This window comes from Diabrotica virgifera, chromosome 3 (assembly GCF_917563875.1).
Source record: "Diabrotica virgifera virgifera chromosome 3, PGI_DIABVI_V3a".
Taxonomy (NCBI): domain Eukaryota; kingdom Metazoa; phylum Arthropoda; class Insecta; order Coleoptera; family Chrysomelidae; genus Diabrotica; species Diabrotica virgifera.
The window spans coordinates 84261735-84288645 of record NC_065445.1 but is presented as its reverse complement, the minus strand read 5'-3'; the positions used below and the strand labels follow the sequence as shown (position 1 = coordinate 84288645).

The 26911-nt window shown below is 30.7% G+C and overlaps 1 protein-coding gene across 8 annotated transcripts in view; it reads left to right on the top strand.

Annotated features, from left to right (window-relative positions):
- LOC114327290 (cAMP-specific 3',5'-cyclic phosphodiesterase) overlaps positions 1-26911 on the top strand; it is a 1080669-nt gene that overhangs the window by 612191 nt on the left and 441567 nt on the right. For all 8 annotated transcript variants that reach the window (XM_050646630.1, XM_050646629.1, XM_050646632.1 and 5 more), the window contains one exon: positions 2579-2761. In XM_050646630.1, coding sequence (XP_050502587.1) covers positions 2579-2761 — 183 coding nt within the window. The remainder of the gene's footprint in view (positions 1-2578; positions 2762-26911) is intronic.

The following is a 26911-nucleotide window of genomic DNA, read 5'->3' as shown; positions in this document are numbered from 1 at the left end:
AAAATAAAATATATAAATTAAATAAAATAAATAAAAATAAACAAAATTAATTAAAATTAAATAAAATTTTATAATTTGCTGCTTGTTCTTTTCGTGTGCTCAGAATTTTTCTCCTGCTTACGGTTCGTCCGAAAAGTTCCGTTTAAAGATATTTTTTGAAAATTTCGCAAAATTAAAAAATTCATATTTTGCCCAATTTGAGTCCCAAAGTTAAACTGTTCCACTTCTCTTCTATGAAATTTGTCGCTCGTTCTTCTTCTGTCCTCAGAATATTTCTACGGCTTGAGATATTGTATTTCGAACACCGACTACGCTAGAGAAAAAATTTTAGTACGGTTCTGCTCGGAATTCAGCAAGGAGTCCACCTATTTAATTTCGTATCTTTCGCGTCATTATTGTGAGAGTTACGGCGCCATGGGCAACCCCCTTACGACGTACGGGTATGAAATATAGATAACAAACTACTTCGAGTCCGGTCGAATATACCTGCCAAATTTCATAAAAATCGGTAAAGTCGTTTCGGAGGAGTATGGTGACAAACACTGCGACGGGAGAATTTTAATATATAGGGTGAGGCAGATAACTGGCCTATTAAAAATATCTCGAGAACTAAAGGCAACAGAATCATGAAAATTGGAATAAAGGGGTTTTGAAGAATGATCTATTAAATGAAAATATTTTCATCTCTTTGCAACTTCCGGTTATACCGGAAGTTGCTTATAACTCCGTTTTTTTAAATGGGACACCCTGTATATTTTTACATTTTTGGATTCTCTTCGATGTCTTCTTTTTTAAAATATAAGGATTTGTAATATTATACAGGGTATTTTAAAAGATAATTACGTTTTTTATTAATTTCGTAGCAACATTCACACCCTGTAGAATTGTAGTAGTTTGACATCTAAAACTCTTCTTACGTTCAAATGATTTTTAATATACTCTACTATTGTTAAGAATCATTAGTATAGCTAAATTTTTAATTTTAATATACAGGGTTGGTCGAAACTCGGAATCAGTATTTTCTGAGTTTTCTTAAATGGAACACCCTGTATTTTTGTATTGTAGTGAAATGATATTTTATAGTACTTTTTTATTTCCTAAGCATTCCCTATACCTAACTGCTTTAATTTGTGAGTTATTGGTGATTCAAGCTAAACATTAATTGCAACAAAAAATACGTAAAATTTTATTAGGTTGGCCGTGAAAATACTCAATCCCAAATAATTTTTCAGAAATAAATACATATTAATCCAGACTGTTCCTTAAAATTACCAATAATGGTTTAGCTATCGAAATACCTACTTAGTTAAGATTGTTGGTGCGATTAACAATTAAGCACAAATTAAAGCAGTTAGGTATAGGGAATGCTTAAGAAATAAAAAAGTACCATAAAATATCATTTCATTACAATACTAAAATACAGGGTGTTCCGTTTAAGAAAACTCAGAAAATACTCATTCCGAGTTTCGACCAACCCTGTATACTAAAATTAAAAATTTAGCTATACTAATGATTCTTAACAATAGTAGAGTATATTAAAAATCATTTGAACGTAAGTAGAGTTTTAGATGTCAAACTACTACAATTCTACAGGGTGTTAATTTTGCTACGAAATTAATAAAAAAACGTAATTATCTTTTAAAATACCCTGTATAATATTACAAAACCTCATATTTTAAGAAAGAAGACATCGAAGTGAATCCAAAAATGTAAAAATATACAGGGTGTCCTATTTAAAAAAACGAAGTTATAAGCAACTTCCGGTATAACCGGAAGTTGCAAAGAGATGAAAATATTTTCATTTAATAAATCATCCTTCAAAACCCGTTTATTCCAATTTTCATGATTCTGTTGCCTTCAGTTGTCGAGATATTTCTAATAGGCCCTTTATTTGCCTCACCCTGTATAGATGTAAAATATTTAAATGGCTATTAAAAAATAACGGTCTGTGATAGAAAATTGAAAATGTAGGATTGTATGTATTTTTTGGCTCTACATCTCATAAAATTAGTAAAAAACGGTTTTTTCAAAAATTAAAAAAATAAATAACGAGGGCAACCCCCCTAATGACGTACGGGTATGAAACTCCATATTATCCTATTCCCAGTTTGCTCAAATATCCGTGTAAAATTTCATAAAAATCTGTTCAGTCGTTCTCGAGTTATAAATGGTGTAACTAACATAACTCGACTTTTTTTATATATTATATAGATTACAAGGCGCCATCAAGAACTCTAGCTCCCTTAAAAAGATTTTCGGACTAGGTGAATTGGGTTCAATTATCTTAAAATTGTCTGAAGAATCTCCTCTTTTCGTTTGTCAGGAGACTTTCTGGACACCCTGTATAATTATTGTGTAAAAATATAATTTGTGCGCTCGACGGTCAAAAGTTGTGTTACTATATATTTCCTTCGTTTTTTAAAAAACTTTTTAAATATGGTTACTTAAAAAAATAAACCTAAAACACTGTTTTAATTTCACACCAATTATTATTTCTCATATTTTTCCCATAATATGTACAAAACAACTGACACAACAACTATTAAGCATTTGTATTAACACTGGATTATTTTTTCAGTTTCGATGTTGAAAATGGCGCCAGTCCCGGTAGAAGTCCACTGGATGGAGCAGCTTCTCCATCCGCTGGATTGGTTCTCCAGAATCTTCCTCAAAGGAGGGAGAGTTTTTTGTACAGATCTGATAGCGACTTTGAAATGTCGCCAAAATCCATGTCTAGGAATTCTTCAATTGCCAGTGAAAGGTGAGATTTTTATGTTTTTATTGCTATTTTTAAGCTTTTATTGACAATATTAACGTTATATTAACCTATAATGTCTTATTAACGGTATTAATGGTATATTAATACAGTGCACTGGAATAAGTGTTACCCCTCCCTATTAACTTATTTATTTTTGTCACATAAGCAAAACCCTCGGATAGGTCAATTTTTAAAATAGTCATAGTATATTATAACATCAATGTTTCGAACTTTACGCAAGCACTCTTCAAGTGACAGTCATAAATTTGATTTTATTAAATAGGAAAGTACATCATATGACACCTCATTTAAAAGCTTTTGGAATGCTGATTACAAAAATGTATAATAATTTAATACTTTTTAAGAGCGTAGGTGCAAAGTTTCCGTTCTAATCCTTTTTAAATACAATCTTTTTTTTTTCAAATTCTGAGAAAACTAATAAGTATGATTAATTATTTATATGGGAAATAAGCCACAATTAAAATGAAAAAAATAATTTTATTAACGTTTCGACGCCCAAATCGGGTGCCGTTGTCAAAATACAAAATATTACTAAAATAAACTAAAGTGTTGTTGCTAAGCAAAAAAATTCTTCTAATAATTTATTTAATCTCACTCATTTATATTGGCAATTCAGACATATATTATACATTTTAAAGTAGAAGACTTTAAAATGATATTGCCAATATTTATGAGTTGCGTTCCTGGGACGACTTACTGAAAGATAGTTCATTCGATTACATGAAATTAACCCCAACTCAAGAATATCCGTCATAAAAAATTTATAGCATGTGATATGTCTTTAAAAAGACAACCAAATGCAACGACAGTAAAATTCTCGCGTTAGAGACTTCATAGTAAATCACAAGGGAAAACCAGGAAAAACCCTGTGATACTTTCCCTTGTGATTTACTATGAAGTCTCTAACGCGAGAATTTTACTGTCGTTGCATTTGGTTGTCTTTTTAAAGACATATCACATGCTATAAATTTTTTATGACGGATATTCTTGAGTTGGGGTTAATTTCATGTAATCGAATGAACTATCTTTCAGTAAGTCGTCCCAGGAACGCAACTCATAAATATTGGCAATATCATTTTAAAGTCTTCTACTTTAAAATGTATAATATATGTCTGAATTGCCAATATAAATGAGTGAGATTAAATAAATTATTAGAAGAATTTTTTTGCTTAGCAACAACACTTTAGTTTATTTTAGTAATATTTTGTATTTTGACAACGGCACCCGATTTGGGCGTCGAAACGTTAATAAAATTATTTTTTTCATTTTAATTGTGGCTTATTTCCCATATAAATAATTAATCATAAAAATGCCACAAGGAAATAGCTTCAGAACAAAACTAATAAGTATTTTTGAAAAATTTAAACGCAGAATGAAAGTTTACAGTATAATCGAGGGTTGAAATGCCCTAAGAACTTCTATAATTTTATTTTAATAAGTTACAGGGGTGAAATAAAAACAGAGAAAATTTAGTGTGATTTTTAACTTCAAATATATTAAAATAACTTCATTCTCAAGAAACTTTTTGGTTATTCTTAAGGACTTTCGGCCATCGGTAATAATGTAATATTTCATTCTACGTTTAAATTTTGCAAAAATACCTATTAGTTTTCTCGGGATTCGAAAAAAATGAATGCATTTAAAAATAATTCGACCAAAATTTTGCGCCTACGCTGTCAAACTGGATTAAAGTATTATACATTTTTGTAATCAGTATTTCAAAAGCTTTTAAATGAGGTGTCACATGATGCACTTTCCCATTAAATAAAATCAAAGTTATGCCTGCCACCTGAAGAGGGATCGCGTAAAGTTCGAAACATTGATGCTATAATATACTATGATTATTGTAAAAATCGACCTGTCCGAGCGTTTTGCTTATATGCTAAAAATAAATTAGTTAATAGGGAGGGGTAACACTTATTCCAGCGCACTGTATATTAATAAAGAATAATAAATATACTGCTATATAAATATACAGGGTGTTTGGTAAAGAATGGGCCATAGCTTAACCTTAGATTTCTAAGCTTAAAATAGGTCGATTTAAGCTAACTTACCTTAGTACGAAAGTTGCTAATAACCGAAATGCAGGGTGTCAACGTTAAAATGCTATTTTATTTATTCTTAAATATTTTGTGACAGACATGGGATAACACCACGCACCACGAAAGGTAAGCGGGGGTTTTCTCGGATGACAAATCTAAATTCGCTACCACCAAAAATAATATATTACACAGAGTATGTACTACATACGTCTTTCAGCGCTTATTTAATTCAAATTTTTTATACCCCACTCTACGTAGTTTGTGAATCAAAATTTTTATTCGCTTAATATTTTTACTTAAAAAAGGTATACTGCATTCATATCGCTAAACGCAACCGGTTTCGAGATAAATGTATTTCATAATATCATTGTAGTTATACCCGAAATAGTATATTAAGTCATGGAGAACGGTAAGGGTTTTATACCGATCGAAGACAATTGTTTGGAGGAGGAGCGGAGCGACCACTCCAATTATTTTCTGAGATCGGTTACCCTTAACGTTCGACATGCTTATAACGTTTTTTGCACGATTGATACCATTATAAATTATAAAATTAAACATTTTCGTCATATTGACTAGTTTCATTCATTTTATCAAGGTAGATACTCTGGTTGTTAAGTAGTAACTAGGGTGCATAACAACAATGGAGAATTGAGTTTTTATTTAGTTTATTTATTTTCTTTAGTTTATTTATTTAGTTTATTTTTATTCCGTTATCAAAATACCTACCAACATTTTAAAAAATGGTGCGAAGGCAAGAATTTAAGAATCGAAGAAAAGATTCTATTGGCATATTTCGTTCGAAGACATATGCAGTTGAAAGCTCCTGGAAGCCTATGGGCAGAATATTCAATGATTAAATCCACCGTTTTTCTTTATGATGGCATTGATATTTCCAAGTTTTCAACTTTGATCGCGTATTTGAAGAGAAAAAATGTTGGATACTACTAATGTATGCGATTCTGCAGGAGTTTCTGTTAGAAGTGAAACCACAGCCCAAACAAGTGGGATTTCATTAAATAATTTAACAAATTGTACCATAAGTTTCAATATTAATAAATAATTCGTTAGTTTTCTTTATTCTTTCAAAAAATAAATTAAAATTAAGAGATTTTTTAACTCGACGGTAAGTGAATTACTTACCGTCGAGTTGGAGTACTTACCGTCGAGTTGGATTACTTACCGTCGAGTTGCTAGTAAATGTCACCTACTGACGTAAAATCTGTCACGGTAAACAGTCAAAAATGATCAATCGTGCAAAAAATAACTTAAAACCATAATAATTGTGCCAGTTCTCATATTTATGTCATTTCATCGCAAATTCTATTTGAAGAACTTTACGATACATTTTTGTAAATTTTTATGGTTTTAAGTTATTTTTCGGGTGTAATTACAATGATATTATGCAAAAAAATATGTTGCCTCGCAGATTTAAAATTCGTTTATCTCGAAAACGGTTAAGTTTAGCGAGATGAATGTGGTATACCTTTTTAAAGTAAAAATATTAAGAGAATAAAAGTTTTGATTCAAAAAGTATGTGAGTGAGTAATAAAAAAAATTTAACCTATTAAATGAGCAGTGAAATGCGTATGTGGCGCCTTTTGGTAATACAGCATTTTTGGTAGCTAATTTAGATTTCCCGTCCCAAAGAATCCCCGCTTGCCAAATTCCGTGTTGTTATCCGATGTCTGTCAGGAAATATTCAAAAATAAATAAAATAAAAGTTTAAATTTGACACTCTGTATTTCGGTTAGTATCAACATTCGTACTAAGGTAAGTTAGCTTAAATCGACCTATTTTAAGCTCAGAAATCTAAGGTTAAGCTATGGCCCATTATTTACTAAACACCCTGTATAATAACTAGTATAAATATACATAATTTTCCTGTTCTGCCATATTATATCATTTTTATTAAATTTTATCGAATCTGCCTGATTAACATTCTCATTTAAATCTAAACATCATTGTGTGAACACACTAAACGCGAAAAGTCCTTTCTACTCCCTCTACCCACTCTTTTTCTAAACCCAAACTGGGTATGATCCATATGATATTCCAAAACCATGGAAAAGGAAATGTAAAGGGATGGAAATACCAATCCGGGACAACTTCTTGTACACATTAAGTTTTGGTGATGACCAAGTGTCCTAGATTTTAACAATATTTCAGATAATTTCAAATATCTTAAAATTATTCCACTGTAATATATTTAAATATATTAGTAAACAATCAAGCATGCCGAATGTTTAAGTAGTCTTGTAAACAAAACTTACACATGTAGGTATTCGTGCAAGATTGCATTTCTGTGAAATAATAATCTTGACATACATATACGAAAGTATTACAAACATAGGTAATCAATAAGTATTCATACACAGAAATATTTAGGGCAGTCTAACAGTCTAATATTGGGGTTACTGTAGAGAGTGCCACCTCGACTAAGGACGTTCATTCCATCGTCAACTGGGTACTATTAACGAGTATTAAATGTACCTATAATAATAAAGTATTAATGGGAAATATAGTGTCTTCCAGTTAATCACCCAATCGTTAGGGTAGCAAAAACGCGTTACCACCATATGGCGATCCTGCCAGGATAACGAGTATTAAATGTACCTATAATAATAAAGTATTAATGGGAAATATAGTGTCTTCCAGTTAATCACCCAATCGTTAGGGTAGCAAAAACGCGTTACCACCATATGGCGACCTGAGAGACGAACTGGACTTCTGAACCAGCAACAGCAACAAGAAAGATGGCAACAAAAAACTGGAAGAAAAGACAGAAAATTTGGGGTAAAGTACAAATCCTCTTATAAAATAGCATTATTAGCTGCAATATGGAGCTGGAGAGGCCAACCATACGAGAAATGGTAGACGTCGGCAGGAAAAGCTTTGGAGACATGGGACCACGCCCAGCGTCAAGGAAAATGGACCATAGTGGACAATAATTGTGTGTGAAATCGTGAGTAACTTTTAATAAGCTATTTTTTTATATTGCATACAGTCTCACAGATTAATCTCACAGATAAGAATAATTTTTTTTGATTAAGTAAATAAAACGTAAAAATATAGGTAAACTTTTTGAGAAGTATTAACTTTTTAATTGAATACAATAATTATCAAACTAGGTGAAGTTTTCATAATTTTTATTAATTTTTAAATATATAATATAAAGAATCTAATATATTCAATAAGTTAGTTGATATCTATTTTTGACTATAGTATCGATATTAAGTTTTATTTTTAAGGAAAGATACGAATTTTTGCAATTCTTAATAGATTATATTTTTAACTATGATTATCAATTTTTGCTATTTAAACACTTTTATTTTGCGTAAGGTAAGGTATATTTACCTATTCTCAAATGTTGATATTGACCGTGAACAGAAACAAAAGAATGTGCTGAGACGTCATAATATACGATTTAAATGGACTATTTATAGTACTATATGTACACTAAGAAATTATGTAATAGGAAGATTTTATAGAATTACGATGAATTAGAATATTTTTGAGAATATAATGGAAGAAATATTATTATTATTTGAATTATATAATATAAGATAAGAAAAGAAATACTTTGAGACGTTGGAACAAAATACAGGACTTACGAGACGGAAAAGTCTAAATAATTAATATGGAAATTTTTGTTGAAAATAATGCACTCAACATTTTTAAAGAACTTTTATGATAAATATGATAATTACAAAGAAATGAATCCTAAAAAGGGAAAATAAAAAATGAATATGGAAGAGAAGTTTGATTTTTTTATATACAAGGACTATCCCATATATAGGGACTAACGATGAAGAATTTTTTTATACGAAAAGAGGATACAGGCTAAGGAAATATGTCCTGGAAACTAATCTGATACAAGAATAAAGACAAAACAAGTCATAATGAAAATGAAGTGACAATGAAGAATAAGTTATCTGAAAAATAGAATATTTAAAGAGAATATTTTATACTGCTACAAACAGTATATATTGAGTATGATATAAATATACTTTTAAATTTCTATAATATAATATAATATAATTTTAAATTCTTATAATATAAATATATTTTGATTGAAAACATAAGACAAGTCATGTAATCTCACAAAAAACATAAGACTGTATCTCAATTAGAGAAATAGAGACTATTTTTTATGACGTAAAAGTGACTATTCGTGCGAAGAAACTGAACTTATATTTAATTAGTGTCAAAAAAAAAAAGATAAACTATTTTTAGCTATTGTAAGTTTTTTTCGTTCGTAATTTTTATGTAAATATTTTGTGGGTACCCGGGCCCAGAAACAGATTTAGAATTAGGATTTAAATTTTTCCTTATGGTCAGGAGATTTTAATCGATTTTTTTTTAACAGAATATAGTCTATTTTTACTAACACTTTCTTTCGGATTTTTTTTTTCTCATCATTGAATGCTTGAAGTTTTTTGATACCGATAAAGATCGTTTGATACGATTAAGATCGTTGATTTTAACTTTTTTTTAATATCGGTCGAATTCTAATATAAATATGATTTTTAAATGTTTTATGATGATTAATTAATGAGATAACTGATTTTTTTAATATATTAAAAGCATAATTAATATGAGACAATCTAGACAAAACAAAAAAAAACACACTCTTGTCAAGAAAACTGGTACAAAATGAAGATCAGAAGATTTTAGCATACCCAATTTTTGTTTTGAAGTAATCCTATTCTCAACTAAGGGTGAGCAGTAGGTTCAAATAGGAATTTAGGGATGCGAGAAGTAGAAGAAGATTTTTAAGCGCACAACTATCCATTTTGTCTTTTTGGAACAAACCTTCTCACGACTAAGGACGTGCAAAAGGACCGGAAGCAAATTCAAGGGTTTAAAGCTGCGGAAAACTACCCACCGAGTAGGTAAGGGTAAGAGAAGAAGAATTTATGAAGTAAATGATATATAAATGAAGAATTATGAAAAATGATGAATATATATGAAAAAAGATATATATGAAATATAAAGTAAATGAAAAATGAAATAATGAAGAAATATGAAGAAGAAGAAGATTTATGTTTAATAGTACACTATGAAGAAAGTACTAAGTATAAAGAAAATGAAGAAATATGTAATTATTGTGAAGTACCAGACAAGAAGAATAAAAAAAAGAGAGAGTTTCTAATAGAAGAATATGTAAAAATTTGAGAACAGCAAAATATTTGTCTTGTAAATGTCTAGTAACAGAGTAATTTAAATTTTAAGAATTTAAGTTGTAAATTTCTTTTTAAACCTTTGAGTTAAAGTAAAATATAAAATATAATTTCTCAGTGTACTTTCGCGAGATATAAGGAAGTAATAAATAAGAATAGACGATGTTTGAGGACTAATTTTTTTTAATTGTGTAATAAGTTGTATATTTGTATATTTTGTATAAATTTGTATTTTTCTGTAAATTCAGTTGATGATGATGACACGAAAAAAATTCCTCTCTTTCAAAAGGGAGAGAGAAAAGGCACAGTAAATTGCAGAGTAATTTTTTTTCTTTAGGAACGGTGGTGTCCTAGATTTTAACAATATTTCAGATAATTTCAAATATCTTAAAATTATTCCACTGTAATATATTTAAATATATTAGTAAACAATCAAGCATGCCGAATGTTTAAGTAGTCTTGTAAACAAAACTTACACATGTAGGTATTCGTGCAAGATTGCATTTCTGTGAAATAATAATCTTGACATACATATACGAAAGTATTACAAACATAGGTAATCAATAAGTATTCATACACAGAAATATTTAGGGCAGTCTAACAGTCTAATATTGGGGTTACTGTAGAGAGTGCCACCTCGACTAAGGACGTTCATTCCATCGTCAACTGGGTACTATTAACGAGTATTAAATGTACCTATAATAATAAAGTATTAATGGGAAATATAGTGTCTTCCAGTTAATCACCCAATCGTTAGGGTAGCAAAAACGCGTTACCACCATAAGCGGTAACGGCTCAAGATGAAGAAGATCTGTCCTATATGCTCCGAAAATTAGAAGAGGAATACACAAAAAATGGACTGGAAATAAACCTAGAAAATACCGAATACTTAACAACAGAACAAGAACCAGTAAGAAACGATGAAGAAATGGACGATGATAAGGAAATTAACGGTAGTGAAAAATTCAAATACTTTGGATTCATACTCTCTAAGAATGCAACCACCGAGCAAGAGATAACCAGCAGATTGGCACAAACAAGAACATGTATTAAACACATGAACAGGGTACTGTGGGATAGACAGATTACCAGAAATACAAAGAAGCGGATAATATAACAACTTGGTACGTAGTATTACCTATGGAGCAGAAAGTTGGGTAATAAACAAACGAAACAAGTCCAAAATTATTGCAACTGAAATGGAGTTCATGAGAAGAAGCTGCAGAGTGAGAAGAATAGATCGAATTAGAAATGAGGAGATAAAACAAAGAATGGCAGTAGAATAAGACATCCTCAACTGCATCTAAGAAAAAAATTTAATTTTGTATGGGAAGAGCAGATCGTATAAGTGGATATCAAAGAGTTCGGATTGGAGCCCAATAGGAAAGAGAAGAAGAAGTAGACACCGAAGATCATGGAGTGATGAAGTGGACGAGGCCATGAAAAGAAGAGACCTTGTAGACGGAGAATGGCAGAAGACAAACGACTGGAGACGTTGGTTGAAAGAGGGAAAGCGGCGACAGCTGTAAAAATTCTTATATAGATATAGATATTTATATATGTAAGTAAAAGAAGAACTAACCGGCCCACTTGAAGCCGGCAATAGGATAAAACAGGGAGTATCCTGAGTACCCTGTTGTTCAATATGATCATGGTCATATGATCATAAAAATGTAAGATCTAAAAAAGGATACCAAATGCTATTGTCTGTCAAATTAATCTGCTATGCAGACGATGAAGTAATAATCTTTTAAAGTGAAGATGATTTACAACGTATACTACACCAATTTCATATAAATTTATGTAACCGCCAGAATATTTGACATGTTCATTTCCCCATAAAAGACAAAAAGCATCGTTATAACAGCAACTCGACTAAGATGTAAATTAGAGCTGGAGGGTCATAATAACAGAATAAGTGGTAGAGTTTAAAAATATCTAGGCATCCCACTAGCTTAGCTAAGGAAAGCTCAAAACAGAAGTGAAAAATTAAGTGAATAGAGCAAACAGTGCTGCAGAATTTATAAAACAGTTATCATGCCAATAATAACATACGTGGCAGAAACACGACCTGATACAGAGAGAAAAAGAAATAAATAAGGCTAGAAACTAAGATACTATAGGAGATACAAATAAGATAATATAGGAGAGAGCTAGAAGTACAGATATCTATACGAATGAACAGATGAATGCAAGGTGAACAACATTAAGAACTGGGTAAGACACAGAAGAGTAGAATGAAACGATTATACAGGGTGTCCCGAAAAGATTGGTCATAAATTATACCACAGATTCTGGGGTCAAAAATAGGTTGATTGAACCTCGCTTACCTATATACAATAGTGCACACAAAAAAAGTTGAAGCTCTTTGAAGTTAACAAATAAAAATTGATTTTTTTTTCATATATCGAAAACTCTTAGAGATTTTTTATTGAAAATTGACATATGGGATTCTTATGGTGGTAACATTTAAAAAAAAATTAAAGTAAAATTTGTGCACCCCATAAAAATTTTATGGGGGTTTTGTTCCCTTAAACCCCCCCAAACTATTCTGTACGTTCCAATTAAACTATTATTGTGACAACATTAGTTAAATACAATATTTTTAAAACTTTTTTGCCTCTTCGTACTTTTTCTATAAGACAGTGTTTATCGAGATATTTTTAATATTTGTCGAATCCACCACATATTTGTATATGGTTAAGTTCGATTATAGAGACCTGTTAATAATCTGAAATTTTATTTATAATTTACATTAATAGGTATATTTTGGAAAAGAAGCCACACCTCGATAAAAGGTGACTTATCAAAAAAAGACTAAGAGGCAAAAAAGTTTTAAAAACACTGTGTTTAACTAATGGTACCACAATAATAGTTTAATTGCAACGTACACAGACATTTGGGGGGTTTAAAGGAACAAAACCCCCATACAATTTTTATGTAAATATATTAAAAAAGAAGCCGCATCTCGGTAAAAACGGGCTTATCGAAAAAATAATAAGAGACAAAAAAGTTTTAAAAACGTTGTGCTTAACTAATGGTACCACAATAATGAATTAATTGGAACGTACACAAAAGTTTGGGGGGTTTAAGGGAACAAATCCCCCATAAAATTTTTATGGGGTGGACAAATTTCACTATAATTTTATTTTAAGATACTCCTGACATAAAAATGATACATGTCCATTTTCAATAAAAAATCTCTAATAGTTTTCGATATATTGAAAAAAATCGATTTTCATTTTGTAACTTCAAAGGGCTGTAACTTTTTTTATGAGCACATTTGTACTAAGGTAAGTTAAGTTCAATCGAACTATTTTTGACCCCAGAATATGTGGTATAATTTATGACCAATCTTTTCGGGACACCCTGTATAAGCGATTATAATAATGACAACAAATAGAGTAGTAAGTACGGCGATAGACGGTTCTCCAATAGGAAGACGGTCAGTGGGAAGACTACAAAAACCGTAGAACGATAAGTTACTGGAGGCACATTGAAAAGACAGACAGAGATATGTCTACATAAAAAGAAGAAGAAAAAGAAGATCTATATATTCAAATTACCAAAATAATGTTTACCTACCTAAATAATATTTTTTCTCGAAATATCGATCAGTAAAAAATATATTTACTGAAATGCATGAAACATTTATCCTCGGAGGACCAACACGATACCAAAACGCTTTTTGTTATTTGTCATCAGGGACATATTATAATTATCTGATGATATGTCGGATTTATAGAGCGCCACATAAAAGCTTATCGCCTCCGTTGAAATATTACCTGCATATATTCGATATATTTCAAAATACTTTAATATTTATGACAGAAATACAGGTTTTTATTTCCAGTAATACCAGAATTATTAAAGAAATTTAAAAAAATTAATCCTAACTAAAAACATGCATGTATAAATAAAATTTATATTTATACCTGCCGAAACTCAACCAATACAAATACATTATTTCCATCTTCTTCTTTAATTGTCTTGTTCTTCAATACCAGTCTTTACTTTGAGTTTTATATGTCGTAGTTCATATACCTAATTTCTCATTACGCGGGAAAATTTTTCTTCTTCTTGTAATATTCCGAACCTCTTTCTTTGATTAGATTAGACGTTGTCAAATTGCTTGATTCGTCACTCTGCTCGTCCACTATATCCTTAACATTCTGCGTTAAAACCCAGATACAGTATTTCTCATGATCATCTTTCAGTGCGTCACAGTTTTTCGATTTCTTTCTAACGCATTAAATTGTATGTGACAGAAAAAAAGGCACGTCGGTGATTACATTTCGTCGGTGACATTTTTATAACATTTATTCTAGTTATTCTAGTTGTCGATAGATGGCGCCATAATAAAAATATATTTTTTTTTAATTAGATAATATTACAAATATAATCTGTAGAATTTATAAGACTATACAAATCAAAGAAAATACCATTTTATAAATGCAAGAAACACATTTGATTTGTTTTTATTCCAAATTGAAAATAAAATGTGACAACTGTCAGATTTAACTAAAATGTCATGTTAGAATAAATGTCATAAATGTGTATTATCACGGACTTACCCTTTTTCCTATCATTTGTTACGCACTGAAAAATGATCATGAAAAGGACAAATATACTACATTCGCTCTCGCGAGATTTTTTTTGACACTGACGTTAGTAATTTCTTTTTTGAAAAGTTCAGTTGTCAGAAGTGACTGGAAATTACTACAAAACCAACGCACCTGCCCATATCCAATATTATTAATAGTAAACAGACATAAAAATAACATAAACCTTACGCCAATCAATAATTATTTATTTAAACCATTATAATGTATTGATAGCAAATGAGAAAATTATTTATTGTACAAAATAAAAATATTTTGTAGAAATAAACTTCACAAAATTTTATGAGATTAGTAGACACTCCCACTATTTCTAATAATTCTTCTTTTTTTAATGAAAGATTAAGTTGATTTGAGTTGATTTTAGCAGTTAATAGTGTGAGGTAGGAATTTTTGTGTTGTATGTTTCCTATTCCGAATGTGTCAAAAAAAATCTCGCGAGAGCGAATGTAGTATATCTAAAACTTACCTTAACATATTTTTTAATATTTTTCTTCAAATTTACATGTTATGTAAGGTAACAAAAACATATTTGTCGTTAAAATATTTATGGAAAATAAGTAAAAAAAATGCTGTAAAAAATATGGTACACCAGGCATATAATCTACCATTAGGTTGTATACCTACCAATAGTATAAAACAAAACACTCGAAATTTAAGCAGACGTTGCATTTTGAACACCTTATTTATGATATATTATGGCACAAATCATACTATCCAGTTCTTTTTTCTGTGGAATCACCAAATGGTCTAGTCGATCATAGCAAATTTAGACCTTTTCATTGGCAGATGGACGACCTAATCTAAATTAGCGTCTTCTAAATTATAACTGATCCAATTTTGTAAGTAAGGACATCTGTCACAGCTTTAAGTCGATTTCTAGGATCCCTTTCACGTTGCCAAAACATTATCCTCCAAGGAATGTTCGACACAACCACTCAATAGTAGTTCAAAGAAAAGCTTTGACCTCATACTCCCGAACTTCTTGTTGGCGATCCTTCTGTGAAGCATATTGATTAGTTGCTGACGTTATAAGCTTAAGTATATAAGTTACTTATCAAAGAAAAGTGAAAAACATTCAGCGGAACCCTTAGAATCATATTTTGGAAGTTCCTTTTTTACCAATATATTGACCTTCTCTCTGCATGTTTTCTTTTACCTAGTGATATGTATTTTTTCTTTGATCCTTTACCTGTTCTTTTATCTCTCAACTCTGAGAATGGAATGTTTTATTGAGAATCGGGTCATATGCCTTCGTCATTATTTTGTACATATATCTGAGAACGAGGTTATAATTGCGATCCAGGTAAATTATCCATTGCCAATATATCTCTAACATCAGTCTTCGTCTGTTAGGACATCATATGCATTTACTGACACCAAAACAATCCTGTCTACAATTGCTACTAAATTTTCATGATTCTCCAACATACCAAGCGCATCCTCCAGTTAAAAGCCCATGATAATAAAGAGTATGGTATTTTCCTGGCGTACAATATTTCGCACACCAAAATACGCATATTGTAGAATAAAAATTTAATCAATTTCTAAATCTAAATAGAAATATATACCTGTTATCTACCAGTATGTACAAAAATATATATATTTTCTCCATAAATATAACAAATATTTAATTATTTAGCAAATCGTTTTCCAAATGCAGCCGTATTATAAAACTTAAATCTTTATCATAAAATTATCTCCAGATATCACAAAGTGAGCAATTCAAAACTACACCTTATGGTTGGCCAAGACTTACTGAAAGTATTTAAGCTGTTACCAAGACAAAGAATGCGCATATATGTACAAGTGAAAACATTTTTATGGTGTAACCATAATTTTCTATTATTAACATTTTAGTATTTTCAACATTTGTTATAAACATTAACATTTGTTATAAAAAAAGACAGCAAATACAAAATAAGTGATTGATGTGATCGTTCATGGGTATTCTTTCATTTTTCCGAGTGTATGTACGTTGTTTCAATGAGACTCTTTCCTAGGGAGAAAGGCGCAGAAGTCGCCTGTCAAAATTTTCGATGTGTTTTAAATGTATTCATTTTTTTTTCGAATCCTGAGAAAACTAATCAGTATTTTTGACAAATTTAAACACAGTGTAAATTTAAACTAGTAAGGATCTGTTTTTAGGTGGATGTGAGAGGTGGCATTCAGATTTTTGCGGATAAAGTTAGGTGATAACTTCGTTAATAATAATTGATTTATGCTCCTTCTCAAATATGCCCGGAACATTAATAAAAAAATAAAATATTTAAAAATTTCAAAAAATTTCGTTTTTTTCTACTTTTCTTGCTTATAACTTAAAAACTATTCATTTTAGAACAACGTCCTATAGGAATAAAACAAAGATAATTAAATTTTCTATCAGATGCGATTGGTTAAAAATGTCTTAATTTATCACCCTTGTTTCAAAATAGCAATAAATATAAAATAAGGGGGCAAAACAAGCCTGTCCTTATTCAATGATTTTCCATCACTTAGGTTACACTTGGAACCTTTCTAATTCGCTTAGAAAATTTTTGTAATGTACTAAAACTGTACACCAAATTTCATTAAAATTGACTTACTAGATTTTGCATAATAATTTTGCAATCTAAACTTTTTTTTTTTAAATAAAATTTTTTTTAAATTTTGCACAACAAAAACTAGAACATACAAAGATTTGTCAATTTTTTTACATATAAAGAAGTACTTTACCTATCTAATTCACTTTACAGAATTGAAATCGGATTATTTAAGCAGCCTCAGCAATGTTTTAAAGTTATAATCAATTTTTTGGCTTATAAACAAATTAGTGCTGTGGCCAGGAGGGGGTGCTACGGGCTCCTTTATTTAGATGGACTTACCCAAGTTTTTTTTATGTATTTTGACCGGTAGAACATGAATTTTTTGGATAACAGTTGATCCGGATGTCGATATAGGTCTGGATCCCGCGTATGAAAAAAAAGTTGATTAATAGCAAGCTGAAAATTTGTTAATAGCTTAAGGGTGTCTAGTCGAATAAACTTTGATATATGGGAACACTGAAACAGGGGTAGTTTTAATTGTGGAACAGGTTAAAAATTTGGAACGGTCACAGCACGAAAACGGCACATTTATTTTGTCCGACAGAATAGACTTAAACTCTCCGAACAGAGATTAAACTCTCATGAAAAAATCAGACTGCTATTTATTACCTGTCATACTTCCTGTCATTTGACATATTCTACATGTTCCACTCATTAAAACGCCCATTTGGTGATAAATAGCAGTCTGATTTTTGCATGAGAGTTTAATCTCTGTTCGAAGAGTTTAAGTCTGTTCTGTCGGACAAAATAAATGTGCCGTTTTCGTGCTGTGACCGTTCCAAATTTTTAACCTGTTCCACAATTAAAACTACCCCTGTTCCAGTGTTCACACATATCAAAGTTTATTCGACTAGACACCCTTAAGCTATTAACAAATTTTCAGCTTGCTATTAATCAACTTTTTTTTCATACGCGGGATCCAGACCTAATAAGATTGTTATAAACAAAGAACTTGAGGAATTACATAACATCGATTTTTCGCAAAATAAAACATTTTTTTTATTTCTTGGGTAATTCTAAGCAAAAAATGTTCTTACAAGTTTTTTCGTAGGATGCATAGTTTTCGAGATAAACGCGGTGGAACTTTCAAAAGATCGAAAAATTGCAATTTTTGAACGCGAATGACGTTTGATTAAAAAATAAAATAGCAATTCTGTTGACAGCATTTGAAAGTTTAAGTCAAATTATACCGGTTTTATTTATTTACATTGCTAAAAATTAATTCTTTTATTATTAAACAAAGCTATTTTTTTATAAGCCAAAAGACTCTGTATAAATTTAAAACATTGCTGGGGCCCCTTAAATAATCCGATTTTAATTCTGTAAAGTGTATTAGATAGGTAGAGTACCTCTTTATATGTAAAAAGATTAGCCAACTTCTAAACGGTCTACTTTTTGTTCAGAAAGATTTTAAAAAATTTGAACTTTTTTAAAAACATTTAGATTGCAAATTTATTATGCAAAATTTATTAGGTCGATTTTAATGAAATTTGGTTCACGATTTAAGTATGTTACAAAGAATTTCCTAAGCGAATTACTAAGGTTCTGTTTGGAATGATCAAAAAACCCTAAAAAAACTTTTTTCCATGCAAAAAAAATAATTTTAGGAAAAAAACAAAAAAAAACGTTTAAAAAATTTTTGACCACCTTTTGGTCCTGGCAACATGCAAATTTGTTAAAAGGAGTCCTTTTTGAGTAAGATTGTGCAAAAAATCCGAATCAGAATATTTTTCCTAGCGGATGCGCAGTGGCTTTCTGGACTATTACCTTATCTTAATCTGACGATTTCAAGTTTTTCTAAGGATAGATTTTTTTTCGGCCCCCCTTAATGAACTCCCCTGCATTAAGAGCCAATATTTGGTAGAGGTACATTTTCAGGGTACAAGGTTTCTCCCCGTGTAATAATCTGACGCGCTCGAGTAACTGCAAAAATCCCCGCTTGGGCTCCCCTACCATAAACAATACTTAAAAAACATTAAATGGATAGGTAAGTAGATTTAGGTAAAACTTACATTGAAACATCAACGGCGAGCCAGCACAGTCACGCGTGTGTGCATACTCGAGGTCTGAATGCGTCTGTCTGCCTTTACGGCCCGATGGGGAGGGATTTCTTATTCAGGGTGTTTTCAAGTGGATTTTGACGCCGCGTTCCTCAGCGAAAACACGATATATAGATAAGAGGAGCCATGGGTAGCGGGAAGGGATATGCTTTCGAACTATTTACACAACCAAATTAATTTATGGAAAGTCAAACAAGCAGAATGAAAGATTACGTTATTACCAAGGGCCAAAAGTCCCTTGGAATAAATAAAAACTTTCTTTTGAATGAAATATTTGCAATTAAAAATCACACTAGATTTTCTCTTTTATTTTGACCCCTATAACTTATTAAAATAAACATTATAGAAGTTTTCAGGGAGTTTCGGCCCTCAGTGATAATGTAATCTTTCATTCGGCGTACAAATTTTTCAAAACTATTTATTAGTTTTCTTAGCGATTCGAAAAAAATGAATACATTTAAAACACATTGAACATTTTGACAGGGACATTTATGCTCACAGACATTTTGACAGGGACAGGGCCTATGCTCTTAATGAAATTGTTAAGTGTCTGTTAGTTAATACATTTTGCATATTCTTAAATGATGTTCTGGCTTGCTCTATTCTGCCTATGATTTCCTGAGATTTTCCGTACATAATCTTAATATTAAAATTAGTGGAGCAGTAGTGACGGTTCTAGGACGTTTCATCGCCGCCGTTTCGATGCCGCCAGTTCGATGCCGATGCCGGCCGATTCATCGCCAGTCAATTAATCGCTATCTGATATATTTCCGAATTTTCGACAGTTACAATTATTAGTTATTTTTAGTATTAATTAGGAATTCTAGGAAATGCGAGATATGACGGCGATGAAATGGACTGGCGATGAACCGGCGGCATCGAAACGGCCGGCGATGAACCGGCGGCATCGAAACGTCCCATTCCGGTAGTGACGAAGCTCGACAAAAAGGAAGTAGGGTAGAATATGAAATAACGTTAGGTGGGGCAAAATATGAAGAAGATCGGCTGACAAGAATAGAAACCAGAACGTAGATATAATTCGAATAGTACGAGAAATCATGATTAAGAATCATGGCATAATGGAGTAGTAGCAGGAGATTAAAATTTTACGCAAAGAAGAAAGAGTGTGTCACTTAAATGTGTCATGGACCTGATGGAGAAAAGTACGGAACTAGAGAAAGAACTACAGGAAGCAAATTTAAAAATAGAACAATTAGAAATAAACGCAAAGAAAAATAATATCCTAATCCAAGGTGAATTCATCGAAACCAGAGAGAACAAGTCCATCATAGAAAGTCTGGAATAATTCTTAGAAATAAAACCAGAACTGCCAGTTGCGCTAGGATGAGCTGGAAAAATAGGAGATAAAACATTTTTGGGAGAAAGTAAAAATATGTCTAACAAGATGCAAGTGTTCAAAACTAAAAGACGGATCATGAAATCTACATCGAATCAGACCTGACCAGAAATGAGAGGAAAATTTAGGCAAAACTCAGGAAAATAGTCGAACAAACCCGATGGTCCAGGTAGTGAGACCGCTCCCGTTGGAAAAAAGTTTCTGATTCCGTTTATTTGAGGATTCATGTTCAAAAATATCCCATTTAAGCAAATCTGAAGGATGCCGGTCCGGCTGAAGTTTTTTAGCAGACATTATTTCAACAATTTTTTTAAACGAATTTCAAAAATCAAATAATTCTTTTAAACCTTTTTAGCCATTTTAAATAAAATAGGTCTCTTTGTCGTTTTTTTTTCCAAAGTCGACAGTTTTCGAGTTATAAACGATTCAAAATCTAAAAAATGCGAAAAAAATGCAACGCGAAAAACTATTTCGAAATTCATATGTAATTTATTAATTTTGAGGTTGCCTTGAAGTGTGAAGTTTAAACATTGAGTTTCAAGATTGTGAGAAGTAATGGGGGCCTATTTCAATTTAGACCGTTGTTTTTTAATTCGCCGTGGCGCGCCACACTATATGGGTGTCTGTCGCACTTGTATTTACGCCAAAAATTCTCAATGCATAAAATTTGACATTATTATGACATTTATTAAATTTTTATAATTTACTATTAACATATAGCCCGGGAGGTAGTGTCAAATTTGACCGGAGCATTTTAGCATGGCTGGTTTCTTTTATTTAGGTAGGTGTTCCAAAGCTTATTAACAAATGATGTGTCAGCTGGCCCAAAACCGGGGATTTTAGACAAGAAAAGGTAAAATATGAAAGTTGATGGACAAACGCTACAACTTATATGTCAAATATTTATACACGTTATTCATAACATTTGATAGCCTTGCTTACTTGGCTCCTCCCTTTCACTCATGAGATCCAGGTTCAAATCCTGGCGCGGAAAATTCTTTTTGTTTTTTAAATTGATATTTTATTTTGAAAAATAATTATTTTTGTAATACCACGTTTTTATTATTTATACGAGACAATATAAAAAAATCTGTTTGTCTTTTATAGAATCGCAAACTATGAATTCTTGGTCATAATATTATGATTGATCTTAATAAGCAAATTTGTTATACATGAACCTCTGAAGGTTCCTGAGTTGGTAAGACCAACAATCTAAGTGGAAAGGGAGACATTATTTGTTATTTTTTTGGACAAACTGTTTTTTCTTAATTTTATATGTTGTAGAACCGAAAGATACAACCCTAAATTTTCACTTTTCTCTCACCAACCCCCATTTTTTAATAACAATCTAAATATTTCGCTATTCTCTATAATACATAAAAATGAATGTTTGTCTGTACCTATGTCCCTTATAGAATCGTAAACAATGCATTTTGTAGAAAAAAGTATAGGTGCGCAATATTTTTTAGTATTTTTTGGCTTTCTGGTAATTTTTAGGTATTAAACTTTCAAACATTATTTAGTTTTAAGGCGGTACGAAGTTTGCCGGGTCAGCTAGTTAATAATAAAAAAATATTCTTGGACTAGTGTGGCAAAGATTAAAAAGTATAAATCAATAATTTATGAATTTTAGATTGTAATAAAAAAGCGTCAGCTGCATCATGTACGTTGCAAAAAATGTTAGCTGGCCAAGTGGACATGCCGTGGTATTATAAAAATAACTATTTTTCAAAATAAAATGTCAATTTAATAAACAAAAAGAATTTTCCGCGCCAGAATTTGAACCCGGATCTCCTGAGTGAAAGGTAGGAGCCAAGTAAGCAAGTCTATCAAATGTTCCGAGTAACGTATATAAATATTTGACATTTAAGTTGTAGAGTTTGTCCATCAACTTTCATATTTTACCTTTTCTTGTCTAAAATCCCCGGTTTTGGGCCAGCTGACACATAATTTGTTAATAAGCTTTGGAACACCTACCTAAATAAAAAGAAAACAGCCATGCTAAAATGCTCCGGTCAAATTTGACACTACCTCCCTGGCTAATAGTTTTCTTTTATAATTTATTCAATCAATTATTGCCAATGTGCTGAATGAATACGCCAATCATTACAGTATTATAATAAGCGTATTGTTATTTTCTTTTTTCAATGTTATCGGCAAAAAATATTTATCTATTGAATGTATATTTATTTGTATCAATTGTAAATAAAACTATAATCATATCTATAATACTTGACATTAATTTTGGTAATTTATTATTAACATTTTTTAAATAACTAAAATATTAATGTATTTTGTAGGAAATAACATTTATTTAAAAATCACATTTATATAAACAAAGAGAATATAACAACACTTTTTGGTTATGTGATGATTGGCGTATTTTATTAACACATCAGCAATAATTAATTTAATAAAAACGATGTTAATAATAAATTACAAAATTTTCATATAAAATATCTGTTATATTATAATATAGTAATTATGGTAATATAGTAATAATTATAGTAATTTTTCGCATAAGTACGTATAATATATATAGTCCAGGGCGCATCTGTTTTGAGATGGACGTTGAGAGGTGACTCAATTTTTTTTGCAGAAATTGCTTGAAAATAAATCAAATAATAATATTTGAGTTATCCTCCCTCTCAAAAAGGTCCCGAACATTGTTTAAATAATCAAAATGTCAAGAAATTAAGGAAAAATTCGATTTTTTTTTTCGTTTTTTGATTATAACTGTAAAAGTGTTCATTTCCGAAAAAAGTTTTACTGACATAAAAGTTGCGTAATTAAATTTCCTATAATATAGAATTGATAAACGATTTTAAAAACAGTCACACTTGTTGCAAAATAGCAATAATTGCGAAAAAACAGTACAAAAACAAGTATTCGCATTTTACGTTTTTCAACCATTTATGCTATACTTAGGACCTTCATATTTCACCCAGAAAAACGTTATGATACATTAAAACAATACTGTAAATTTTATTAAGATCGGTTCAATAGATTTTGCAAAATAAATTTTGCAATCCAGCTTTCGCAAAAAAAATTCATTTTTTCAAAATGTTACAGGACTGAAAATAAAGCAGATAGCAAGTTGAAATTTGTTTTGCTTATAGACGTGTACTGTACCTTTCATTTGCAATTTGCAAAATTAAAATCGATTAACTACCACGGCGTCAGGAAATTTTTTAAATAAACATTAATTGTTGGTGCTACGCGCAGGACAGCGGTGTTCAGTTCACACAAGTTGATTTCCACCAAAATTTCTTCTAATCTTTTTCTAATATATTATTTTCTTACTCTATATTTTGTTGTATTTTAATATTTTAATTCCACAAAAATCAAACTAATTTTATTATTGTTTGTGAAATATTGTTTAAACAATTGCATTTATGTTTAAAAATAATAAACTTTTATTCTCTAAGTTAAAATATATAAACAATAAAGTTTTTGCTAATAAAAGTGTTATTTCAAAGGATAGAGTATGTGTTTTTATTTTGCAATAAACAAATTTATTTATTTATACCGAAATGTAATAAAAATTAAAATGTATCAATCATTATCAAAGGTCATTGGAATGCCCAATAAGAGCAAACTATCCGCTGTCCTGCGCGTAGCACCAATAATGAATGTTTATTTAAAAAAATTCCTGACGCCGTGGTAGTTAATCGATTTTAATTTTGCAAAATTGCAAATAAAAGGTACAGTACACTTCTATACGCAAAAAAAATTTCAACTTGTTATCTGCTTTATTTTCAGTGGCAAAAAAAATTTCAACTTGTTATCTGCTTTATTTTCAGTCCTGTAACATTTTGAAAAAATGAATTTTTTTTGCGAAAGCTGGATTGCAAAATTTATTTTACAAAATCTATTAACCGATCTTAATGAAATTTACAGTATTATTTTACTGTATCATAAAGTTTTTCTGGGTGAAATATGAAGGTCCTAAGTGTAGCATAAATGGTTGAAAAACGTAAAATGCGAATACTTGTTTTTGTATGTTTTTTTCGCAGTTATTGCTATTTTGCAACAAGGTTGACTATTTTTTAAATTCTTAACCATTTCTATATTGTAGGAAATTTACTTAGACAACTTTTATGTTTGTACAACTTTTCTCGGAAATGAATACTTTATAAGTTATAATCAAAAAACGAAAAAAAAATCGAATTCTTCCTTCATTTTTTGACATTTTGATTATGTAAACAGTTCCGGACCTTTTTGAGAGGAAGGATAACTCAAATATTATTATTTGATTTATTTTCAAGCAATTTCTGCAAAAAAATTTGAGTCACCTCTCAACGTCCAAATGTGCTAATATTTTTACAGATGAGCCCTGGTCTAATAGGTATCGAGTGGACGAGCATAATTAATAATTGAAAAACAACGATCTGAGTTGAAGTAGAACTACGTGAGAGCAACTGCAATACCACTAAGCGTCAGGGTTAACGAGCATGAAACATGCATCAAGAACAGAGGCTTCGAGAAATCCCAGATATGCCAAAATGCCTGGGACAAGGAACAATGGAAAGGTGCATCCATAATCACGAAAGAAACAGACATGAAAAGGACAAAAGTCAAAAAAGCAGCCCTCTTCCTACTCAAAGAAGAAAAATGTGTAGCAAATCTACCAGAAAAATGCAGTAGGCTTTGGTTACCAATATTAAACGAAGAAGTCAAGAATAAGAAAATTCCGACAATAACATCCAAATGAATAGTACACCTGAAAGTCCATACCCAATACATATGCAACACACCACACAACTGAAAAAGGAAAATCTTTTTTGAATTTTGGTTAAACAAATTATTGTTACAATACAGCTTTTAAATAAAATTTAAAAATTTGATAATAGGGCCTTTCATTCACAGTCATTTGTTTCGAGCTTCTGTCATATGTTGTATGATCCGTATATATTAATATTTTACACGGATTATACGACATTTGATAGAATCTCGAAACAAATGATAATCGATGAAAAGCCCTCTAGAATGTAATTTTAGTTTTGAATATAGTTCCTTTTCAACAATCACATCTACATAACAGATTACACAAGCAAACAAAAAACAATAAACAAAAACAGGCAGAATTTGATACACCCAGATAACTTCATTGCAACCACAGACTACAGATCACTAATATGCGTGCCTTATAGATGCCTTTTATATTATAGGTGCCTTAAGATCGAGGCCAAAATTTCATTTGCAAGGAAGATATTGATGATGAAAGTTCCTATGTCAATTTTTGGCTATTTTGTTTTGTTACCCTAAATTAAAGAAAAATATGTCTTTTTACTGTTTACAAGCTCCTATGTCGTATTTCATTAATTGGCTTACAGATGGCCGTATATGAAATAACGACATAGGAGCTTGTAAACAGTAAAAATACATAATATTTCTCTTTAATTTTAGGGTAGCAAAACAAAATATCCGAAATTGACATAGGAGGTTGGGAACTTTCATCATCGATATAAATAAGCTAACAATAACAGTTTCTTTGAAATGTAATTTTCATTACACGAAAAATAGGGCTTATCAACGCCTCTCATTTGTTTCGGGCTTTCGTCATATGTCATATAATATTAGATATATTAGTATGATATGACTGAAACAAATGAAAAGCGTTGATAAGCCTATTGTGGCTCAATCCCATAGCCAGAATACTATATATTGAAATTGAATGTTCAAAGTTCAATTTAGGCACTTAGCAACTTTAAAAATAATAATAAGTTTTCAAGCCTCGAAATGCGTATTTTCGCATTGTCCAGATTTTAAACTAACGAACACTATCAACTTTAGAGAAAAGTGACAAGAGACCTTTTTTGTTTAGAATGATCCAAAAACCTAAAAAATGTTATCAGGAGCAGAAAAAGGTGAGCTTTGGAAAAATTGATTAAACAATTTCTTCCCAAAATTTCGCCAGGCACCCTTCAGATTGAATTAAGGTAAATTTTTGAACCGGAATCCGCAAAGAAACCGAACTAAAAACATTTTTCCTACGGGAGCCACCTCACGACCTGGACTAAATGTGCAAATATAAATTACAGAGGTGTATATTACGTAGAACATTTTAAATTTTTCATTTAAGTCTATAATTGTAGGGGAGCAAAGTATGCTAAATTTGCAGTCACTCTAGCGCTTTGGGGACCTATTGGGTTGTGAAGAGTGGGTCCTAAAACCAAAAAAAGTTAAGTAAAGTTTTCCATTTTAGCGGGCGCTTGCCATTTTTTAATTTAATTTTCCATTTCCAACAATCGTTTTTTCCTATTATAACGCCATCTATCCATAA